The sequence below is a fragment of the Clytia hemisphaerica genome, unplaced genomic scaffold (genome assembly GCF_902728285.1).
Source record: "Clytia hemisphaerica strain Z4C2 unplaced genomic scaffold, Clytia hemisphaerica genome assembly, whole genome shotgun sequence".
NCBI lineage: Eukaryota > Metazoa > Cnidaria > Hydrozoa > Leptothecata > Clytiidae > Clytia > Clytia hemisphaerica.
In genome coordinates this window covers 541307-564468 of record NW_027103473.1, presented here as the reverse complement: position 1 = coordinate 564468, position 23162 = coordinate 541307, and the positions used below count along the sequence as shown (strand labels likewise).

Genomic DNA, 23162 nt, shown 5'->3' with positions numbered 1-23162 from the left:
AACATTTTGACTTGTGTTTTTGTATTTGGTTATCTTTCAGTGAAACCATTTATATGAATTTTAGGTCAGCCCGCAAACTGATATGAAATTTTTTTTCAGAACTTGCCACATAAACATTTTCTCAAAAATTGATCTTTCCTACCGAAGATGTGACTGTCCCTACCCTCGGGTAGCTAATAGCCGGGGGGGGCTGGAATAAGCGGGGGGGGGGGGGGTTTGGAAAAAAATCTCAAAACTTAATAAGCGGGGCGGGGGTAGAATAGAAATGTCCTGGGTGGAAAATTTTTGAAAAGGAGGCTAATACAGCTGAATTAGGACAAAAAAGGGAACTTTCAAAAACATTTTACCTAAAATTAATAAGCGGGGGGGGTGGAATAAGAATGTCCTGGGTGGAAAATTTTCGAAAAATTAATTAGCGTCAAAATCGACTTGTTGATTTAATTTCATTGGCGAATTCTTCCTTATATTAGATTGAGCATTATTATCTCAACAGCTAAGAGGATATTGGAAACATCTTGGGATAAATCTTTGGTCTCAGGGTACAGATTATTTCCTGAGACTTTGAGTGCATTTTTTAGACACCCCTGTATCAGTTATCCGATGCAAACCTTTTTACCAGTGGAAAGAAATGAAATACAATAAAGATTTAATTTCAACTGTTGTTAATAGGTACTCTTAGGTGCCAAATAAACGGGGTGGGGTTGGAAAATGTTCGCAATTTTAATAAACAGGGGGGGACTTAATTGCCGGGGGGTTGGAGATTGTACTCCTGAAAACCCAAAAATAAGGCAAATATAGGCTTAAATCAGGCTTTTTGGAGCGAAATAAGGCGACTTCTTCTTACTAACTGAAAATATTCTCAAAAATTAATACTCGGGGGGGGGGGGAGGGGGTCCTAATAAGGTCCGGCAGGGGGGGGCGGGGAGGTTGGAAAATTTCCAAAAAAATAACAAGCGGGAGGGGGGGCGTTTATTTGGCACCTAAGAGTAAAAGATTTAAATTTCCAAATTTGAATTTACTAGCCCAGTGCTGATAAGAGCTTAGTAAGCTTTACAATGGGGTTTAAACACCCCTGAAGCTCCTTTTTTGGGTAAATTCTTTTGTAGCGGGGAGTAGGAGTAGGTAGGATAAGCTTCGTTTTTATACGTGGTCTAATAAAGGGTTGTATTTATCACTATTTTTGTACCAACAGCGAGAGGGTCTCACATAAAATCTAGCATCATACTTTTGATTTGCAGTCTCAATACACTCATTTTGTTTTATAAGCATACGGTAAATTTCGGCTGAAGCTCACTATGCTTAAGTAAAACTCAATTTTGAGCATCGACTATGCTTAACCCTATGCTTGGTAAAAGAATTATGAAGGGGGGGGGGGTAAGTTTTTTCGCTCTCTTTAATCTTGAGAGATATGAAGACATTCTATTGTTTTCGAATGTTTACCATATGATATATGATATATGATTCTTTCTTCTGTTATTTTCTGAAGTTTTGGAAATTATGATTCTAAAAATTTCTTTGGCTGAGCCTCAAGGTATGCTTAGCATATGCTTAATTTTTCTGGAAATTTGAGCTTCAGTATGCTTATAAACGTTATGCTAATAAAACAAAATGAGTGTACAAACAGAGGAGCATAACTTTTTCGTGGAATTTCTAAAGTGGTTATATCATATGACACTCAGAGAGACGTCTTTTTAAAGAGGCATTGAACGTTTTGTGTTGATTGCCACCGCAAGGGAGCCTAAAGCGACCGAGGATGGCATTCATAGCTTCACACCTAAGGATAGCTAGATCATGGAATTATTATAGACACTGGAAAAACAACGAGCTGAATTTTGCCAATTTCTCATGTGCAAGCCTTGTCCGCAGTAATGACATTATTGTTCACCCTCCATCCACCATTAAATGATTTTTCGTAGCATTTTACACGTTTTTTTTTTTATTAGAACCCAGTTTATAAGAACATTTAGGCTGAAATTCGTCGAAAAATTAAGAACATCGTAAGAACATGCCCAGCCTCAGTTTGGAAAAAAATGACAAGAAACTACAATTTTTCTTCTTTTCAAGCAGTTTTAACCCAACTTAGGCATGGATTTTCTAAAATCGAGAGTCAAATATTGTCCAAATTGTACTTATTTTATATGCTCTTTATTTTGCATGATATTGTCGATTTAGAGTAGTCTGAAAAATTAAGAACGCATTTAAGAACATTTAAGGCTGAAAATTGCTAAGAAAATAAGCACATCCAGGCTCAGCCAAATTTTAAGTGTTCTAATAAAAAAACAAACGTGTAATTGCCTTTCTCATCAAAATACACTTATCCAATTCCCCAATGAGACTTTAAGTTCTCCTTCGAGATTCAAACTCATATAGTTAATTACTAATTTTTCAAAATCAGAGTCCTTCGAGCCGCCATGACAGTTGTCCTTTGCGGACAAAGCCTGTACATCGATTGTTTTCTGAAACAATAAAAAGACAATACACGTTTTTTTTTCATTAGAACCCAGTTTATAAGAACATTGAGGCTGAAATTCGTCGAAAAATTAAGAACATCGTAAGAACATGCCAAGCCTCAGTTTGGAAAATAATGACAAGAAGGTACAATTTCTTCCTCTTTTCAAGCAGTTTTAACTGAACTTAGGGTTGAATTTTCTAAAATCGAGAGTCAAATATTGTCCAAATGTTACCAATTTTAAGTGCTCTTTATTTTGCATGATATTGTCGATTTAGAGTAGTCGGCTGAAAAATTAAGAACGCATTTAAGAATACTTTAGGCTGAAAATTGCTAAAAAAATAGGCACATCCAGGCTCAGCCAAATTTTAGGTGTTCTAATTTAAAAAAAACGTGTACTTCGCTCTCCACCGTTTCATTCGATGTTTATCCAGAGTCTCTATAATAAATCAATGGCTAGATAAATAGCTCCCAGTTTTGCACATTTGTTTGTCACTCTTCTTATACCGGTTAAATAGTTAACCGGTTAAATGGTAGCCCGGTATTAAGTTTGTCTTTTTCTTATCCCCAGAGAATTAATGAATCTAGGAAATTCCTTTTTTTGGGAAATTCCCTTTTTTATACCACAAGTAGTTATTAAGCGTTCTGCGTAGGTTAAACAAACGTGTACATTAGTAAAATAACATGTGAAAGCACTATACACGGGTTTTATAGAAAACCAATAAGTTACGGCGGTGCTACTCTGAATTTTATGAGTTTCTCAGAGTTAAATGTTCTTGTCATATTAATTAAAATGGAAATCTGTACTTTTCAGTAAAGACTGTTCTTAATTTGTTCTTAGGTTTTGGCCAAATTTCAGCATTGTATTTTTATGAAATTGTTCTTATGAAAAAGTGTCTAAGGCAAGGCACGGATGTCACTCTAAGTAGACGCCAAAACAAAATGGGCTTTACTTTTGAAACTACAACTGTAAATCACTCCCTTGACGCATCATTTGTTAGCATTTGAAGACTGAATTTTGTCTCAGATCAGATGAGAAGTCAAAAATTACTGTAGGGCTAATACCATTCCTTTTGAAAGCTAATTCAACTCTATGTGTTCGTTTTGGTGCGGTCGCACTTTAATGAAAGTCATGGCTAGTTTATTACCAAAAGTTAGTCCAACTCAACCCTGATTTTGGAGGGTTTTTTTCAAAGCCTGTATACCTTTTTGTTTAGAGCTGAAGGTTCAAGGATTTTCACTTCAATATTTTCATTAAGAAAAGTGCTTAAAATTGTTTTATCTCGCTATTTTGGGGATTTTGTCCAAGTTTGTAAGCAAAATCAAAGATAGTGTATTATTATTTTCTAATGCTTTTTACTTCGATTAAGCTACCATATAAAAAATATCTTTCAAAAATAATCAATATTGATAAGCGGAGTTAAGGTGACTTTCCCTCGTAGCTTGTCTACCATCTTGTGATAGTCTCCAGTTTGCATCAATCGAGGGTCCCGGTGCCGGTGGATTAGCTTGTTTTTTAGCTGCTCGATGCTTTCTTTGAGCCAATAAGAACGCTGTTAGGAAGGAGAGAAGCACGACGAAGATACAGGCGCATGCAGCACCAATAACAGTAAAATTGCCGTTACTAATCTGATGATCGGAAACTATAAAGAAAGAAAACGTATATAAATCATTCATTGCTGAAGATACAGCTAAACGTGTCCATCCGCAAAGATACTTTAACTCGAGGGACACACCATGTGGCAATTTAATTTATCTATTAATTTGGGAAATTAATACATTTTCAAATGTTCATAAATTTTTCGGACCCAATTTATCACTAGTTACGGTGAGATCAATATTAACTTCATAACAGATCATCCATTCTGCGCATGCAATGCTCTATTCTGAAGGAATATGGCGAATGTGACGATCTAACCTGGTTGTTCAGCCAAAACAATATCGCGTTACTTTTGCTTGGAAACGAGAGCGAAAGCAACTGAGTTTCAATGTTTATTATTTTTTATGGATATGATTGACAGTTGATTTTGTTGCAGATTCTCTTATGGAGCCATGGCCTTTAGAGTGAATACGTGTCATGTGCGGAGTATCAGAATCTGCTCGGAAATTACATCAATGTAGGCTTCTAAAAATCCGCCTTCAAAATCTTCTTATCCTCTTCTCAGGCCCTTTAAGTGGTTCTGAAACGAAAACTCTCTTTTCCCTCTTTTCTAAGATCTCTCTGGTACAGTCTAAAAAGACACCGACAGAGTTGTATGTTTAATGAAAAGGCCTCACGCATCAATCAATATTTAATAAACGCAGTCTTATTCTTGTAAACATTTTTTTAAGAAAAAAATAAGAGAATTAGCTAATTGGTTTATGCTCAAAAGAACGAAAGAAGTGCGTCTTCCTTTTAAATTTGATTACTGGCTTATTGCGTAAGAATCTACTTGTCAATCAACCATTTTTAACAAACAGGTTTACCCATTGGCCTGTACCTTCCATTTTTTGAGAATTTTCTTGGAGAAACTATGTTTTCCCTACATTCCGCGCGATACAAAATTGGAAATTCGTGATTTTCTTTTTCCAAGGCAGTAGGGAGGATGGAGAGTCTCCATATTGAAAGTACCTCTGTAGTGGAGGGTTTCATTGTGCAATATGGTTAAAATACGGCTTGAAATTCGAACTCAAGTGAAAATACTGAAGTTTTGGTAATTCTTTCGTGCATAGAGAAAAGATTACAAATATATCTTTCACTATTGAGGTAGTTTCGAATAGCCACCTGCTTGAACTACTCGTGTACAAAAGTTGAGGTGAAAAGCTCAACGCTGTATCCCGCGGAGGCGCCATTTTATGTATTTTTTAGCGACTTTCTCCACATTAATGAAATTCTATGTAAATTTTTCACCGGCTTGATGGGTATCATTGTAACCATATTAAAATTCTATCTTTCCCCGTCATGAAGTCGAAAAAAAATTTTAAAAATAATTTTTTTTGAAAGAGTAATGATGTTTCAAAAATGGTTAGTAGAATCAACTTTTTTTCCGAAAAGAAATCCACTTAAAGGGCCTGAGTTTACAAAGTCCTTATTGAGATTTTTCATTCTCATTTGATTTATGCAACATAAATAACGAGATTTGGAAAATATTGGGTTATTGAAAATGAGGTGAATTTCAACTTTTGAAAATGTTTACAGTGCTTAACAAGCCTCAAGTAAAGTGATTGGTGTATTACAATGCTACCAGAGTTTAAAACTCGTGAAAATTTCATAAAATCGCGAATTTCAAAGAACTTACAAATAGGAGATCCAGTAATCTTTGAACATTTTCCATTGTGAGATGAACGTGTGAAGTTCATTTTACAAACACAATCATAATCAAATCCTGCCAATGGTTGACAAGACTCTGTAATGCTATTACATTTTGGAAAGCCAAGATTGCAGCCATTAGTGCCTAAAAATGGATGATTAAAAAACCAGTACTGGCAAATGATTAAAAGAGTTCCTTTAGAGGGATAATCAGATAGTATTTAGCCTACAGAAACATTCTGACACCCCCTTCTCACAGACCCGGTAGGATTTTTTCAGCCAGTGGAGATAACAATAACAGAAAAAAACTCGATGGAGATTGATATTTCCATATGTTTTATGGCTGGGGATTTCAATTCTTTTGTCAGAAAATTCAGTGGGGATGGGAAAAATAGTAAATTATTTTGCAGTGAGGATTGGTTTGTTTGATTATTTTCAGTAGGGACAAAAATTAAAGGATACGAATTTTCTACCTGGCCAATTTTTCCAGTGGGAAAGGGTCCCAGTGGGTCTGTGCGAAGGGGGTGTATTCTGAACTACTTTAATAAATTAATTGAGCACTCTAAGGGAAGATAAGAACCTTCTTGATAAAAATAGTTATATGAATGTTTCACCTATAATAAGAACACAGTTTCTGGTTCTGGTGGCATCAGTGGTGATATTTACTTACTTGAAACTTGTACAGTTTTTCTTGTCGTTTCAAATACTTCTAACTGGTTACGTAACAAGCCATACTCGATCTCCCGTTTCATTACGTCAAGACTCAGTTCGTCATCCGTCGCATACGTAACCACGTAATCAACAACCACACTCCCACGTCGTAGGTCTTTTACGTTAACAGATAATGGTGCAACCCAAGGGTAGACAACTGTCATGAACTTAAGTAATGTTGATTCCAAACGAGCAATGAATTGTATATATTCTTGTGATGATTTATCCAAATATTCCTCTTTGAAGTCTTCTTTGAGGTGCAGATTCTGAACCAAGATACCTGACCCAGTTTTCACCTGATCACACAAAGATGTGGTTTTGTTCAATAGGAAACCCAAGTTACAATGACAACCAGTTAGATCGGAGCAATATGAGTATTTAGGGCAGCTTCTATCCAAGCATGTTTTGGCTATTTTGAAAAAAAGGATAGTGATGTGAAGTGAAGTGAAGAGGAACTAAATAAAAATATCAAAATACCATCCATAAACAAAAGAATCTTTTGTTGAAAAATTTCTAATAGGACATCAATAAATGGTGTCAAAATTGAGAGATTTTAGTTCGTGAGGTTTATGTGTTTTATGAATTAAGAGTTGATGTGCAAAGTTTGATATAAATACGGCATTCTGTGATAACATTTTAAATCTCCATATCAGTCAACTCTCGCTAATTCGAACTTCTATCATTCGAATTTTTCTATAGTTCGAATTAATTATCATTCCCCTTCAATAAACCTGAGTAAGACACTTTCTATAATTCGAACAAATTAGATCACCTATTCGAGTTCGAATTAGAGAGAGTCAACTGTATTTGAATTTGTAACCCTTTACCTCTACAAAAAGTTCCATTTCCGATAAAGTTTTCTGCACATGCGCAAGTATAAGAACCAATAGTATTTGTGCAATGAGCTTGTGAATGACAATCTGAAATATTTTGATGGCATTCATCAACATCTGAAAAATGAAAAGAGATTTTGTTGATCTATTTCGCTGGGAACCGTAGGGGGGACAGGTTTGAAGAATATCGGGTATGTGTGAACCTGACCTCTAAAAGCAGAACCTTGAAAAGACTTGGGAATTCTTACGAAAAACTTACTCTTAGAGAGAAAATTTTCGAAAAACTTCCTAATCTTAGAGTGGCTATTCTGATTTTTTTTTGTAACCCTTCGAGATTCTTGGGAGGGTGAAAAAAAACGAATTTTACTGTTGTCACACACCCAGAACCCTTTTTTCCTAATTATCTCTCTTCTTGTCTATACCTGTATTTAACTTAATAGCTCATACTAATTCAATAAAATCTTATAAGGGTTTTTTCACCTAAATTTTTTTAGCCCATATAAATTTTTAAAACTGGTCCTGAAAAAACTATCAAAACCCCGTTACCATGGCAAGTCTTTCCATCACCATAGAAACCATCAAAGCATTGGCAACGATATGAACCGTGGGTATTTTGACAAAGTGCATTCTGATCGCATTTGTGTTTCTGTGTCTGACATTCGTTAAGATCTAACAACAAAAAAGTAAAAAAGTAATAGACTTTTTAAGTAGACACCAATAAAATAGATCACGAAGGTAATAAAAATAGATGGAGAGAAAACGCCTTTTATTCTATTCCTTCACAATACCCCCAAAATCATCGATAGATGAAAAATTAAGTTTTTCTAAATCAACGGATAAGGCTCTCTCTGAAGCGGCTTTCCTTTGATGTACCACCATTTAGATGCAAAAAACATCAATTTATAACTTTATAAGAACAGATAAGGCTCTCTATGTTCTTATAAAGTTATAAATTGATGTTTTTTGTATCCAAATGGTGGTACATCAAAGGAAAGCCGCTTTGAATAGATTTATAAAAGATTTGAACGACCATTTAGGTCATTACCGAGACGTTTTCCTGACACCCTGTCAAGGTCCGCATCATTTTACAGGTTTTTGGACAATCTTACATGAATACGAGGTTCGATAATGATCCAAATGTAATGACAAACCAAAAATATTCGATTCATCAGAAAATGTAGACTGGAGTCGTTTGTAATGCGTGTAATACAGTAGTGTAGGTGTTATATAGTAATACGATTATTGTTACGAGATTTAGTTTGTATAAACTAAAATTGTTCCCTCCATTACTTTTTGGCTTTATTTCTACTATTTCTGAACTGTCGAACGTGCTAACCGCACTGGCTCAACTTCAGTATCTTTGAAATCATTCGTAGGCCCAATTGTAAACTTAATGGCTTTAGAAAAATTATAGCATTTTGGGTTTTAGCCTCGTTTTGGCGAAAAACTCGTCCCCAGGCCCCAAAAATCAAAATTTTAAAAAAATGAAAAAATCACCCCAGGGATTTGCCCAAGGATCAAGTGTGCAAAATTTCTCGTTTTGGCGAAAAACTCGTCCCTCGACTACAGAAAATGCCAAAATTGTAATTTTCAGTCCCTTTTCAAACATGCGTTTATTGTAAGAACAACCAACGACTGAACCTCAGAAACACTTCATTATGGTTTTTATGAAGAAAAAAAAATTAATTAATGAAGGATTTTATTGCAATTTACCAATACATAAGCCATTATTTTGTTCGAATCCAGCGTTGCAGGGACATTGAAAGCTTCCAATTGTGTTCCCACAAGATGAATCTTGTGGACATTCGTTCAGGAAAGGTGTAAGGCATTCGTTTTTATCTACGGTATAAAATAAAGAAATTTTAGTAGCATTATAGGTAATGAATCAACGGATCCTGCACTAATGTACTTCCCAGTTTTCTCAAAGGTAACGAATCGAGTGGGAATTGAGCCCACGACCTCTCGCTTGCCGGGCGATTGCTCTCCCAACTGTGCTATCGGTTCGTTGCTATTACACTAGTTCGTAGTAGACGAGGGGAGCGACGTGCTCAATGTTTAGTAGCATTAAAACAGTAGCTTCTAGCCTCCTGTAACAGTAGCGTGGCTGGTTGACAAACAATGCAAGATGGGGAGGCAATTTTTGAAAGTTGGGATTTAGGCACCCCCAAGGAACATTTTTGACAATTTTTTTCTCTTTTTAGGCTGAGAACTGATAATTCAAAAGTCTAAAAAAAACCTCCAATCACCCTCTAATTATATCTGCCCCAATGAAATTGACTTCGATGAATTCGATAGAACAAATTGCACCTCAAAACCATCCTCACTGGATTTTTTAACCTGAGAACAACAAAATTTCTATCCCCATTTGAATTTTGATAGAAATTTTCATTTCCCCTATTTGATGAGTTCCACAATGGAAAGGGGTGTCAATATATAGACTAACCTTGACAACTGATCCCATCACCTTGGAAGCCATTGTTGCAAACACAATGATACGAACCAATCGTATTGTAGCACGTGGCATTCAAATGACACAAGTTATCTTTGCTTTCACATTCATTCTCATCTGTGTGAAGGTGAAGAAAAGAAGAAGAAAAACCTGTAGTCAATCTCGTAAACTAAATTCCATCAGACTTCAAAGCTTATCAATCATAATTTGCCACCGATAAAAAACACTGTAGAAAAAAGCAATAAATATTACAGACTAATGGCTATTAAAGCTAGTTATCATTTTCCTAAAGAAGCTAGCTGCCAAAACGTCAAAATTACGTTTAAACACATTTTTATAAGAATGAACTCTATAAGAATATTCATGATATGATTGGCCAAAAATTTAAGAACATGCTAAGAATATCACTGCATGTGGATTGATTATTGATTGACATTTTGCCTAGTAAGGCTCAATACTTTCAAAAAAATACCATTTTTTGTTTCAGGTGTGTTTTACATTTTTAATTTGGGTTGAATTTAACCTAAAAGTACCGTAAGAATATTTAGATGATTTTCCCAAAAAAGTTGAGAATATCCAGGATATGTATATAAAAAAAGAATGTAAGTGAAACATAAAAAGCCTTGTGATGTGCAACCAAATCAAAATAAAACATAACACATTTTTCTTTAACGATAAAAAAAAGCATGTATATATATATTGTCCAACCTAAAGTTAAATTGGCATCATAATAATGTTGAAACACAACGATACGATGGATATCTGAAACAAACCTTTACAATGTGAGCCATCTCCAGTGAAGCCTTGATTGCAATGACATTCGTAAGAAGAAGAGTCAGAAAGATCTACACATGTAGCGTTCGTGGAGCATTTTGATCTTTGGTATTCACACGTGTTCGTATCTTAAAAAACAGATGGAAAAAGTTAGTTGTTACAAATTTAAAAGTATTTGGGAAATTTTCGGGCGAAAGAAGAATGAAATTTTAGATTTTTATATCTTAGTATACGAGCTTCCTTTTTCAAAATCTAAAAAATAACTTACCAAAGGCTAAAGTTATATTTTTGCGCAGAATTATTTCTCCGGCATTACTTTTCAATCGCTACAGTCAACTCTCTCTTACTCGAACCTCTATGATTCGAACTAAAACATTAGTTCACTTAGCTGGAAAGTAACGTAAAACACTCTATAATCCGAATTCATCTCTAATTCGAAGAAAACTCTTGGTCCCTTGAAGATCGAATTGGGGAGAGGCAACTGTACCTTGCATTGTCAAAGAAGAATACATCGTAATGTTCAAACTGCCGACGTTTGAAAAAACTTGAGTAATATGAAAGTGATGATGAATGGAACTTCATCAAAATAAGTCAACGGGCAATAAGGGTAACTAAGGGAACTAATTCTGGCAACCAGCAACAATTGTAAAAAAATCAATTTGGCGAGAAACTTCTTTTGATATTTGAATTTTTTTTGATAAAAAACTCGCAAAATTAGTTCCAAAATTAGTCGCGCGGCTGAGGTCGAAAAACGTTTCATTTCGTGATACATCTTTTAGATTCCAAAAAAAACAACGGAAACTCGCGAATTAGTATGTGTAGATTACAAATCAAAAAAGTTTCCACGATATTATCGTGCAAGTAACGAGTAATTGGCGATTTTTTGCGTTTCCAGGCAAAATTGCAAGGCCTGGAAATTCATGATTTTTGGGGGGTCTTCAAATTAAAAAAAAACCTATATCACATGATAGAGCTTTTCAAACTGAGCAAAAAAGTGTATTACACCAAAGTCCCAACTTCTCTAGATCAAAATCTATTGGCCTATTTGTGGTGAAAAACTGATGGAAAACAGGGAATTTCCCCACAATCTGCATTAATTTATGCAAAATTAAACACCTTTTTGACCACACATAGGCCCATAACTTTTGATCTAGAGAAGTTGGGACTTTGGTGTAATACACTTTTTTGCTCAGTTTGAAGAGCTCTATCATGTGATATAGGTTTTTTTTTAATTTGAAGACCCCCCCAAAAATCATGAATTTCCAGGCCTTGCAATTTTGCCTGGAAACGCAAAAAATCGCCATTTACTCGTTACTTGCACGATAATATCGTGGAAACTTTTTGATTTTGGAATCTACATATACTAATTCGAGAGTCTCCATCGAAAAAAGTGGAATCTAAGAGGTGTATCACGAAAATCATTTTCTAGCCACTTTTTTCGACCTCAGCCGCGCGACTAAATATCGATTTTGAATTTTACTTACTGATACAATGCGTACCATTTCCATGGTAACCATCTAAACACGTGCATTGATATGCACCAATGGTGTTGTTGCATTTGGCGTTAGTATGACAATCGTGAAGTTCAGCATTTCTGCATTCATTAATATCTGGTCAAAGTAAGATAAAATAAGCTTTTATTTCAATGCTCCCTTCAGAAAGCACAAGGGAATTTTAGTTTAAATATGTTTTACATGGTTTCCACATTGTAAAAAAAAGTTACCTTCACAGTGGGTTCCATTCCCCTGAAAACCATTTTCACATGTGCATCGATATGAACCAAATAGATTAATGCATTTTGCGTTGTCATGACAATCATTATTTAATGGTGATGCACATTCGTTGAAATCTGTGGATTTAAAAACTCAATATTTTTGTAGGACTACTTATCATTTAGCTACTTATTATAATCAATTTTCGATGTGTAAAGTGTAATATACTTTAACAGGCTCTTTCACGACAAAAGTTTTTGAAATAAGAGGCTCAATTTTGACTAAAACTTAAGGACAAATTAAGAGCCTGAAATAACCAATATCAAGAACGTTTTTTAATCCTAAGAATCAGCCGAGTGTCAGCCAAACCTTACTAGTTCTGGAATGTTTTTAAAGAAAATCAAGTCAAACCTTCACAAACTTTCCGTCCTTTGAAGTATCCCTTTGCGCATGTACACTTGAGATGATTGTCTTCAATGATGCATTTTTCACCGTGAAATGGATTGCATGTATCTTCTTTACAAACCAAAACTAGTAATCGAAAAATACTTGTTTGTTTGTTTGTTTGTTTGTTTTATCATTAAAGGAAACTGGAAGTGGTTTTGCAGTAGAATGGTACTCGTATAAAAACTATCAAAATAGTCGCCTAGGATAATGTAGCTAGCACTTGCCTTACACTCACTACGTTCGCTTATCATAGTTATTTTCAAGCTAAACTCGCGACTTTTTCCTCCGTTTCGACTTATTTCCCTGATATGGGTACGAAAAACGACCGTCCTAAAGTATAACACGCGAAATGTAAATCTATTAGAAAACACGTTAAAAGTGATGATAAAGTTCAAGATCAGCTTTTCGAAGAAACAAAGAATAATGAAATTTGTCTAACGTTCACAATAAGTCCCATTGCCATGGTAACCATCTAAGCATTGACACGTGTATGATCCATTAGTGTTGACGCATTGCGCATGCTCGTGACATCTGGTTTCATTAGTGGCGGAAATACACTCGTTGATATCTAAATTGAAGGAAAAACAATTTCATTATCTTGCGCAAATTCTTTGCTCACCTCATCAAAAGTCTCGGTAAAAGTTAAACTGAAGAATTCCGGTACCAACGCCACTAAGTTCTCAGTTTTACAAACAAAATGGTGAAAATAAGAACAGTTTTAGCCTTAAACTAAGGAAGTTAAAAAGCATCTGAAGGCTTGGTTTTCAATGAAGCTCAAAATCGCTAAAAGATGAGAACAATTTAAGAACAATGCTGAGCCTGTAATTACTCAATTTCAAGCAATTCAGGGGTCAAAGTATTAAAGTTGGATATAAAGCCTAAAATACTTCAATTTCCCCCTATAAATAAGAACAGGATAAGAACAATTTGATTGAGGCTCAAAAGTCCACATTCCAAGTCAAGGTATAATCTTAATAATGATTATGGGAAGAAGCTTGCCCCACAAAATCAGGTGGATGAACGAAATACCTTCACAGTGGGTTCCATTCCCCTGAAAACCATTTTTACATGTGCATTGATATGTTCCAAATAGATTGATACATTTGGCGTTGCCATGACAATCGTTAGTTGATGGCGAAGCACATTCGTTCAAGTCTGTTGGTGATGTGAAAAAATGAGAATATATTGCTTACTACACCAGGGTTTTTCCAGAACAAAAAGTTGAAATATAGTCTAAATGAAGCCCTTTTCAGATCCAATCTTTCGGAAAACCACATATCAATACACATAATTCTACCCCAACACCCCTAGGGGATTGGGCTCGACTCGGGGCTCGATCTTCGAAGAATCCAATGGCGTCAAAACATTTCGTTACATATATATCGTCATAAAACATGACATATTAAATCTACAAACCTAACAAACATGTAGTGACTTCGATTTTGTGGAGGCTCAATTTTCTGAAAATAATTAGGGACGCTGCATTTTGAGGTGACTTCTTAGATTTAGAACGGCAAACTAGTCCCTGTGTATCCCAGGCTTTTATTCACGTTGCATTTGGCCTTCCTAGCCGGCACACAACGTCGTTTCAACATTTATCTAATGTTCGTAACGTCCATATAACGTTATATGAGCGTTGAAACAACGTTGTGTGCCAGCTGGGTTATCAGTAAGCATTTCAGTGAGCTGATACGCCATATCGTCATTAAAATCGGATCAGGTCCGGTTATCGTGGTCGCTGGTTGGATTCTTTAACAGTGAACAGAACTGTTAAAGAATCCAACCAGCGACCACGATAACCGGACCTGATCCTTAAGCATTTAAATACACACCTTCACATACTTTTCGACCTTTGAAGAAGCCATCACGACATTGGCATCGTGATTGGTCATTCAGACACGTTTCACCATATTCATGTATGCATGATGTTTGACACGTGATCTCGGTTTCATTGGTTGCAGTAGCTAATGTAAGGATAGCTAAAAAGTATACACATTTTTGTTATAAGAACATCCAAAATTTTTGAAGCCTTTAACTTTTTGAGTTTTAAGCCTAAAAACATTCGTAACATGTTCTTACTTTGACCATTTTGTGAATGTTTTTTACCATTTTCCCAAGAAATAGGGTGTTTTTGAGTCCATAAAGCCTTAAAATGTTCTTAACATTTTGGGCAGCGAAGCCTTATGTTCTTATATAGTTTGTTTTTATAAAAAAATTGTATTATGAGAAGATAATACTTCTATGGCCGAAATATTAAGAGCTAGTTAAGAACATTTTAAGGCTTTATGGACCCTTTTTCTTAGGAAAATGGACAAAAATACTCACAATATGGTGAAAATTAAAACATTTTTCTGTTAAAGAAGGTTTAGTTTAAATGTGAAAGAAAGAAAAGTACATACCTTTTTCAAAAATTAGAACAGACAATAATATCAACAAATTCATGATCAACTGGCAGCTCATCCGCCATCTTTAAACATTCGTCTCTTTAAAATATGGTTCTGTGACAACATCATTTCATTTTTGTCAACAAATGAGAGAAAAAGTCATACTTTTGTTACAGTTATTTTCGCATAGCATCACACAAATTCATTTCATTATAATGTAAAATTCTCGACTGGTAAATCTCTTTTTATCTCTCAGTCAATCTGTTTAATACATTATGTTGTATACATAGTTTTCTTTATTAGAACCCCGGGGGGGGGGGGTACTTAGGCAAAAATAGGTGCTGGGTATGTGCGGACGGTAAGGGTCGGGTTTTTCACCTTTCAAAGTCTCTTTAAGGGTTACAAAAATCAGGAAATTTCAAAGTAGTCTCTCTAAGGGTGGGAAAAATCACGATTTTTAGAAAAAAATTTTGATTTTGAGAGAAAAAATTACAAAAAAGTCTCACTAAGGGTAGGAAATTTTTGAAAATCAGAGAAAATTTTTCGAAAAAGTCTCTCTAAGGGTCACTTTTTCACTAAAATTTGGTCTCTCTAAGGGTCGGTTTTCGGAGGTCCCGTCCGCACATACCCCTCATTCACCAACCCTATTACCCCCCCGGGATTAGAACCCAGTTTATAAAAGATTAGTCTAGAATTTAAGAAAAATTAACAATATCGTAAGAACATGGCAAGCAGGTTTGTTTAACTTGAGGACCAATTTTTTTATCCCTACTTAATTTTGTATATTATTAAAGTAAATCAATTTCAAGAACGCCACTGAGAACAAATTGTCAAAAATATGCCATATCTCGTCACATGTTCTAATCAAAAGAAAATTTGTGTGTGTACAATCAATAACTCTGTAGCATTAACGAGATGTAACGAGTGAGGACGTTCGACATTTAGGACTCAAAAGACGAATAATTATAAATGAAAGTAAAAATTTGTTTGATATTGAATCTATAGAAAATCAATATGTAAGTTATAGATAAATAGATAATAATTTGTAGATATTATATTCTAAATACACAAAATTTTGGCTTACTAATCTCAAACTATCTATAAACAAAGATATTACTATTGAAAAATATTATTTCGAACGTCCAGCGACATTCCAATAGAATTAATTACCTTATGGGTTTGATAATTATTTTTAGATTATATACTAAACTACTTTATATATAAAACTTATTTAAAGGGAATGATTTGAGATCTTTAGCCTGTTCATTTATTCCTTAGTCCTGAGTGAAACCTTTAAGTCTTTTTGTCTAGCTTTTTAAGTCGAGATATGACAGTTTGAAGTCTTTGAAATGGGTTCCTACCCCTCAAGGTAAAGAAAGTGACCTACCGTGTGTGCGGCCCTTAATGATCCCTTTTCTAAGCTTCCAAAAGTGCACTGTAAGAGTCAAAATGAGCAAAGATGAGAAAAAGTGCACTCTATATGATAAAATTTGGAAAATCTGACCATATTGGCCTAAAAATGGTCAAAGATAAAAAATAAATGCACCTTAAGGGTAAATTTTTCGCCCAAATTTACTCAAATTTAACTTAGTTTTCTCTTCACTGTATAGGTCCGATTTCAAAGGTCTAATTTTGGGCCACACGTACGGTCGTTTTTGAATCGAGCCCCTCCCCGACTTCCCCCAGGATCTTAGACGATTCTCACTTTGATATTCTATTGTTTTGTTCTTGTTAACACACAAAAACTTGTAACTTTAAGATCTTGCTTTTCGAGGAGGATTTTTTACTACAAACCATTGAAGTAATCTACAGGCAAAATATCTCAAACTATTTGATCTTTAATACCAGATCAACATCACATATTCTTACAAATTGCCAAGTTTATAATATCTGTAATATCGTCCTAAGAATTTAATATGTTATTCCTCCTCCTTCTTTACATCACACAAGCTTTCTAAACAAAATGTTGGATTCTTGTTCTGAAAGCAAGCCATTAGTTGTTCTAAATGTTTTACACGCAGTAAACCATAAAAGCCCATGGAGTTTTGTACCACAGTGGTAATCGATTCTATGTTCAGCATTATCAAATTATAACGGATATTTAATAGGCCAATCATCGTCCAGTATTCATTTAGAAATCTGCAAAATACTTTTGTTTTTGGGTTCATTGGCGTATACTGGAACAACTGATTTGACGGCTCCGTCCATTTGGCAGATAAAAATCATAAAGAAAACAAGCCAAACTCTTTATTAAATTCTCAACTCGCCATTTTCAAAAGATTTCCATGTTTTGTTTTAAAGTTTCGCAACTTTTCACCATTGTGGAAGCCAACGTTCGATTTATGTAAGGGATCATCTCTACAAATTCGAATGTTTGCTTCCATAATGGCGGAAATAACTTTATTTAGATGATTTTCGGTCAACCAACTCTTTCTTCTTTCATTAATCCAGCTGGTTTTAAACCTGCAAACAACCTCAAACCTTTAACGTCCATATGACGTTAGAAAAACATTCATATGACGTTAGACAAACGTACAAGTGACGTTAGACAAACGTACAAGTGACGTTAGACAAACGTACAAGTGACGTTAGACAAACGTCCATATGATGCTAAACAAATGTTCAAGTGACATTAGACAAACGTGCATACGACGTTGAGCAAACGACCATATGACGTTAGACAAACGTACAAGTGACGTTAGACAAACGTCCATATGATGTTGAACAAATGTTCAAGTGACGTTAGACAAACGTTCATACGACGTTGAGCAAACGTGCAATTGACGTTAGACAAACGACCATATGACGTTAGACAAGGGTCCACATGACGTTAGACAAGGGTCCACATGACGTTAGACAAGGGTCCACGTTATGTTAGACAAACGTTCAAATGACGTTCATTGATCGTATTGGTGATTATTATTCTCCTCATCTACCTCATCTTCAAATTTCATGTTATTGTGTTCAGCAATCAAAGGTAAATTATTTGGTCGCCTCATTGGTGTTTCACCGCCATGACTTAGCAATTCTGCCGATTGGTCCGAATCTAAACCAGAATAAGAATGTGTAATTTGTATGCTTTACACCCCTGTGTCACAGATCCGGTGGGGCCCCAAACCCACTGGGAAATTTGATCAAAATTTCGTACCAAGCGGGAAAAATACTCCAAAATTTTAGGGAAATTGACTTTGATTTCATCCCCATTCGAAATTCAATGCAAAAAATTGCACTTCAAAACAATTCCCACCAGATTTTTTAAGCTTGAAATAATAGAATTTCTATCCTCGTTAGGATTTCGAAAGAGTTTTTTATCTCCACTGTGAGAAAAAAATAGACAGGGGTGTTTTTTTTTAACAGACCTCCTTTAAACCGTTGAAAAAGGTCGGAGGATAAAACAGATGCTTAAAACTTAAAGATTCAAATACACATCTTTTTATAAGAGCACCCAAATTTTTTGAAGCATTCTTACCAGAATTATAGGTTGGATAGTGTGGATCGTTTTGTTCGAATTCGTCAGGTGTAGTGACCATGGTGATGATGGTTTTGATTGTAACTTCACTTGTTGGTGATCCACTACGAGGCTTATTGTAGCCTCGTTTGCATGAGCGATCAAATGGCTGAAAGATAAAGAACATTCAGTAAACTGAGACACAAAAAAGTGATTTAAAAAACTGACAAGGAGTGATTTGATATTTGCTTAAAGTCTATTCACGATAAGTGTGTACTCTTTTTTCTTTTACCTATAACTTTTGAAGGAATTCTTTAATCTTTATCAATTTGATATCATTGGAAAGATAATAGTGAGTGGAACAATTTGAAATAAAAAAATTTATAAAAAATCTAAAAATGAAGATAAAAATGAAGAAGAAAAAAATGAAGATCTTGTAGAAAAATGCTATAACTATCATTTTCACTGAAGTGAATTCTTGATCATCGAACGTCAATTTCTCAAAAATAATCATTCAGTTAAAAGATATTAAACAAAGTTAAAAGCTGATTGACGTCTAAAAACGCTGTTTTCTGCTGTTTTTTGGGGTCAATCACTTATCAATTTTGTATCATAGCTTTATATTGAATAAATATTGTAGTGAAATTTCTTCACAGTAATGACCTTCTAAGATCAAAGAATCTCTCCAGTGAAAATGAAAGTTAGAGCACTTTTCTACAAGATCTTCATTTTTTTCTTCTTTATTTTTATCTTCGTTTTTAGAATTTATCTAAAGACTTTTTATTTCAAATTGTTCCACTCACAAATATCTCTCCAACGATACCAAATTTATAAAGATAGAAGAATTCGTTCAAAAGTTATAGGTAAAAGAAAAAAGAGTGCACACTTATCGTGAACAGACTTTAGTATCTTATTAAACAAATTTAGAAAAAAATAATGGTTTTCGGAAAGTCACAAAATCAAGACTGTTCAAGTGAGATTCAAGAGCTGTTTACCAAAATTCTAGGAGATAGCATTCAAAGAAGACCCTGATTGCAACTTACATCTTGATTCATTGTAGTATGGTGTATTTCAGTGACCCTTTGTTCTTGTCTTGGGTTCCCCGATGATAAACCACAGTTCAAAAATTTTGAAACCTTCCAGTCATTTGCCTGAAAGGTGAAAAGGTCACAAAGTTAAATTCGGTGGGTATAACATGTTCAAGTCCCTATGACTTTTGTCCTGGTATCTCAAACCGGTAAAAGACGAAAACAAAGTTAAATTCGGTGAGTATAATCAAGATATTCAAGTTATCCGAAACTGGTGAAAGACCGAAACAAAAGTTAGAATTCACCGAGTATAACATATTCAAGTCCCTTTAACTTTGCACTAGTATATAAAACTGGTAACATGGCCCCCGTCACCGGGGGGGCCAGGGGGGCCATGCCCCCCCCCCCCCAATATTTTGCAAAGTAATTTTTTTTACTTTAAAAGATCTTACATATACCGTTTAGAGGGGTGAAATAAGGGTGAAAAGTCGAAAATTTTCTTCGTCGCCCAACCATGGTGGGCGACATATTTTTTTGGCCCCCTCAATTCCATTCGCACGCCGGGGGCCATAGGTAAAAGATCAAAACAAAGTTAAATTCGGTAGTATAATAATATATTCAAGTCCCTATAACTTTTGCCGTGGGATCTAAACCATTAAAACACAGAAATGTTTGTTCATCTTAAAGCGTAGTGTATTTCTTTTTTATGTTTATAAGACTTGTGTGTTTTAAGGTTCATCAGGGATGAGGGTTGAGTACTCGAACTTTTCTTTACTCGAATCAAATCTTACCTTAGATTGGACGGACAATGAAAATAAGAATAGCGTCAACGCCTAGAGGTAATTGTAGAGAATAAAGCATTAGAGAATAAAGCATTAAAGCTCCTGGCTCAAAGCATACACTCTTTCTATTTTGTAAGAACAACTCTATAGGAACAACTCTATAAGAACAACCAGGCTCAAAATCGCCAAAAGATAAGAACAATGCTGAGCCTGGAATTACTCAATTTCAAGCAATTTAGGGGTCAAAGCAGTAAAAATTGTTATAAAGCCTATGGAAGTAAAAAATCTTTACCAGCAAAATATTGGTGAATATAAAAGCAATAACAAAATCATCTCTTGGTTTTAGAATGATTCCAACGATATTGAAAATCAGAACAAGGACCAGTACGATGAAAATAAGACATCTAAAATAAGAAAAAAAAGATCATGAAAACCTCATTAAAACCACTGGTCTAGGCCACTGACCTTTATAAAGCCTGGGCTATTTCTGCCTCCATATTTGATTGGGTTTATTTTTGTTTTTTACTCACAAAGAACCCATATTCATGATATGTACCATTGCATGACTGATTTTACGTCACTTACAACCAATCAGCTGTTGGGTCCGTGATGTAATTATAAAAGACATTGCAACGGTACATATTAAAACTTTGCCTAACGTCCAACAGCTCTACATCACAAGTGTTCGAGGAAAGGTAGATATATAACTCTCTACCAGTAGAGTACCAATTCCATAAAAACTCCGGGAAAAAAGACCGTAGTTATATTAAAGGCTTTACGTACCGAGAGAGGAAGATTTGTTATCCATGCGTTTTGGAAAATTTGTGATGCCCATGTGGAAAATTGTCCAGGGGTAAAGCTCTACGTATTCAAGAATTTAATCATGTGCCAAGGAGGTAAAAAATGTCTAGGGAACATGTCCACCCCCCCCCCCACGGATGAACGTAAATATTTCTGGAACAACTTATTCATATAACTTACAAAGTGTAGCCAGTCTTTGTGTGGCATTGTCTTCCATTACAAATGAAATAGTAGATACATATTGATAATATGACCTGAACGTGAAAAACAAAGTATATGAGGTAGATCAAAGAATGTTTCTAATTTGAAAAAAGTGTTGCATTCTTTGTAGTAGAATAGCTCAGTTGAAAGAGCATTCGTCTCATAATGAAAGGTTTGTTGGTCCGATCCCCAGTCACCACCAACTCAGCGAATGAGTAGCTTACCCAGCTGGCACACAACGTTGTTTCAACGTTTATATAACGTTCACAACGTCCATATAACGTTAAATGAACGTTAAAACGACGTCGTGTGCCAGCTGGGTAGGTATTGGCTAAACTGGTCTAGGTAAGTAACTGAGAGCTCAAAGTATGTATGGCTCCCCACCTCAGCACAAGACTTCGCAGGTCAAGCGCAAATAGAAAAAGGGATAGAGACCCGAATAGACGAACATACAGTTGGCTCTCTTTAATTCTATCTTTAAGGAACGAAAAATGTTTTATCGAATTAGAGAGAATAATGTTAGCCACTTTCCAGCTGAGAGGGCCAACATTTTAGTTCGAATTACAGAAAGGTTCGAATAATAGAGGTTCGAATTAGAGAGAGTTGACTGTACTTTATCGGGGAAAACTTCGTCGGGGAAAAGTAACGAAATTTTGGACAAGTGACGAATATTTACCCCGACGAAAATTTTCCCCGGCCTTAATACGTTTACCAACTACTAGCGAGCACCTCAATAAAAAACCGGGATTTTTTATCTCGTTTCTTAGTGAGTTCCACTTTGAGGATTTTTGAAAAATAGAAGCCTTTCAAGTGTTTTGACGCAAATTCTATTTTTTTGATACTGCAGGAGCTTCAATAGCCTGTACCAGACGACCACGGCTTTTTCCTCGACACCGTATCGTCTGTAACTTTTTACATTTATTCCCCCAGAGATTCGTGGGGGAATAAAAATCCTCGGCTTCAAGCCAAAGGACCGTAGCTTTTGACTGCAGCAAAAACTCTACCAATAAAATTTGTCACCGCGAAGGAGTGTTTTTGTAAACACAGCTCAAAAACAGAGGCGGGAAGAGTAGGAACTGATGTTTTGCTACATTTCGAACGAAAACATTCGAAATTATGTGACTTTAGAAACATTCTAAAACGTACCAAGAGAGTTCGAAATGTTGCAGAATGTTGTGTTTTTATTTATTTTGTGCTTTGAACTTTGAAGAGTCACTCTTCAAAAAATTTTTGGAATGGCTAGTCACTAAGTCTAGAATTATCCAGAAATTAATAGATACGAATTTATAAAGGGAAAGGGCAGAAAGATGACTACAAGAAACTTTCTCTGGAGCACTGCTTATGTTGGATTATTTTTGTTACATAAAGACTTTAATTTTGGTAAAATGGGCAAAGATTGACGAATGGTTTTATGAATTTGTCGAAGTTGAATGGACAGTGGTGTGGTGAGACACACAAATTAATCAAACATATCTGTATGCTGGAATGATAGTGGTTGGATTTTTGTTAAAGATTGCTCCATGGATCATCCCTGCTTCGAACAAACTTGGAAGTACAGGAGTATATACTTAGGCACTATTTTTTCATTTCGAAAGATTTGAGTAACATTGTTTTTAATCACTTAACAGATCGTTTCTATCGTGGACATTTCTATTTCTATTCAGACAGTGGACATACAGAATGCATCGAAGTGTATTTCATAATGAGAAATGTTAACAAAGAGAATATATGTTACGTGGTGTGGTGGCAAGCACAATTCGAGAGGTCCACCAAATAATTTTGATGAAATCATGAGGAAATGTGGCTGATGGTCTACAGCTGGATTATTTTATTTATAATTTTTAACAGAATAAT

General features: G+C 35.2%; 3 protein-coding genes across 6 annotated transcripts in view; 1 reads left to right on the top strand and 2 right to left on the bottom strand.

Annotated features, from left to right (window-relative positions):
* LOC136798491 (DIS3-like exonuclease 2) overlaps positions 1-23162 on the top strand; it is a 426120-nt gene that overhangs the window by 237372 nt on the left and 165586 nt on the right. The window lies entirely within an intron of this gene.
* LOC136798494 (latent-transforming growth factor beta-binding protein 1-like) lies at positions 3786-15262 on the bottom strand. Of its 3 annotated transcripts, none has more exons than XM_067055117.1 (15): positions 15064-15262; positions 14497-14628; positions 13694-13819; positions 13104-13232; positions 12629-12748; positions 12229-12354; positions 11990-12115; positions 10505-10633; positions 9726-9848; positions 8996-9121; positions 7829-7951; positions 7277-7399; positions 6409-6858; positions 5728-5883; positions 3786-4092 (listed from the first exon to the last, which is right to left on the bottom strand). In XM_067055117.1, the coding sequence occupies exons 1-15, from the start codon at positions 15122-15124 to the stop codon at positions 3851-3853; spliced, it is 2292 nt and encodes a 763-aa protein (XP_066911218.1). In that variant the 5' UTR covers positions 15125-15262; the 3' UTR covers positions 3786-3850. The 3 variants fall into 3 exon arrangements, with proteins under 3 accessions (XP_066911218.1, XP_066911216.1, XP_066911219.1); XM_067055115.1 differs by having other exon boundaries at positions 14497-14643; positions 15064-15252; XM_067055118.1 differs by lacking the exons at positions 12229-12354; positions 12629-12748; positions 13104-13232 and having other exon boundaries at positions 14497-14643; positions 15064-15252.
* Positions 16665-23162, bottom strand: part of LOC136798486 (uncharacterized) — a 38193-nt gene continuing 31695 nt past the window's right edge. For both annotated transcript variants that reach the window (XM_067055108.1, XM_067055107.1), the window contains exons 15-20: positions 21288-21361; positions 20599-20710; positions 20316-20357; positions 19540-19647; positions 18518-18665; positions 16665-18094 (exon numbers count right to left, since the gene is read on the bottom strand). In XM_067055108.1, the coding sequence (XP_066911209.1) occupies positions 17946-18094; positions 18518-18665; positions 19540-19647; positions 20316-20357; positions 20599-20710; positions 21288-21361 (633 nt within the window). In that variant the 3' untranslated portion in view covers positions 16665-17945. The remainder of the gene's footprint in view (positions 18095-18517; positions 18666-19539; positions 19648-20315; positions 20358-20598; positions 20711-21287; positions 21362-23162) is intronic.

Excerpts from the sequence above, each read along its gene's own strand:
- LOC136798494 (XM_067055115.1), bottom strand. The coding sequence starts at position 15,124 with ATGAGCTGCCAGTTGATCATGAATTTGTTGATATTATTGTCTGTTCTA. Across the intron at positions 13,820-14,496 it reads AGGTCGAAAAGTATGTGAAG|ACTTGAACGAATGTGCTTCG; the intron begins GTGTGTATTTAA and ends CATCACCAACAG. Across the intron at positions 5,884-6,408 it reads AAAAACTGTACAAGTTTCAA|GCACTAATGGCTGCAATCTT; the intron begins GTAAGTAAATAT and ends ATCCATTTTTAG.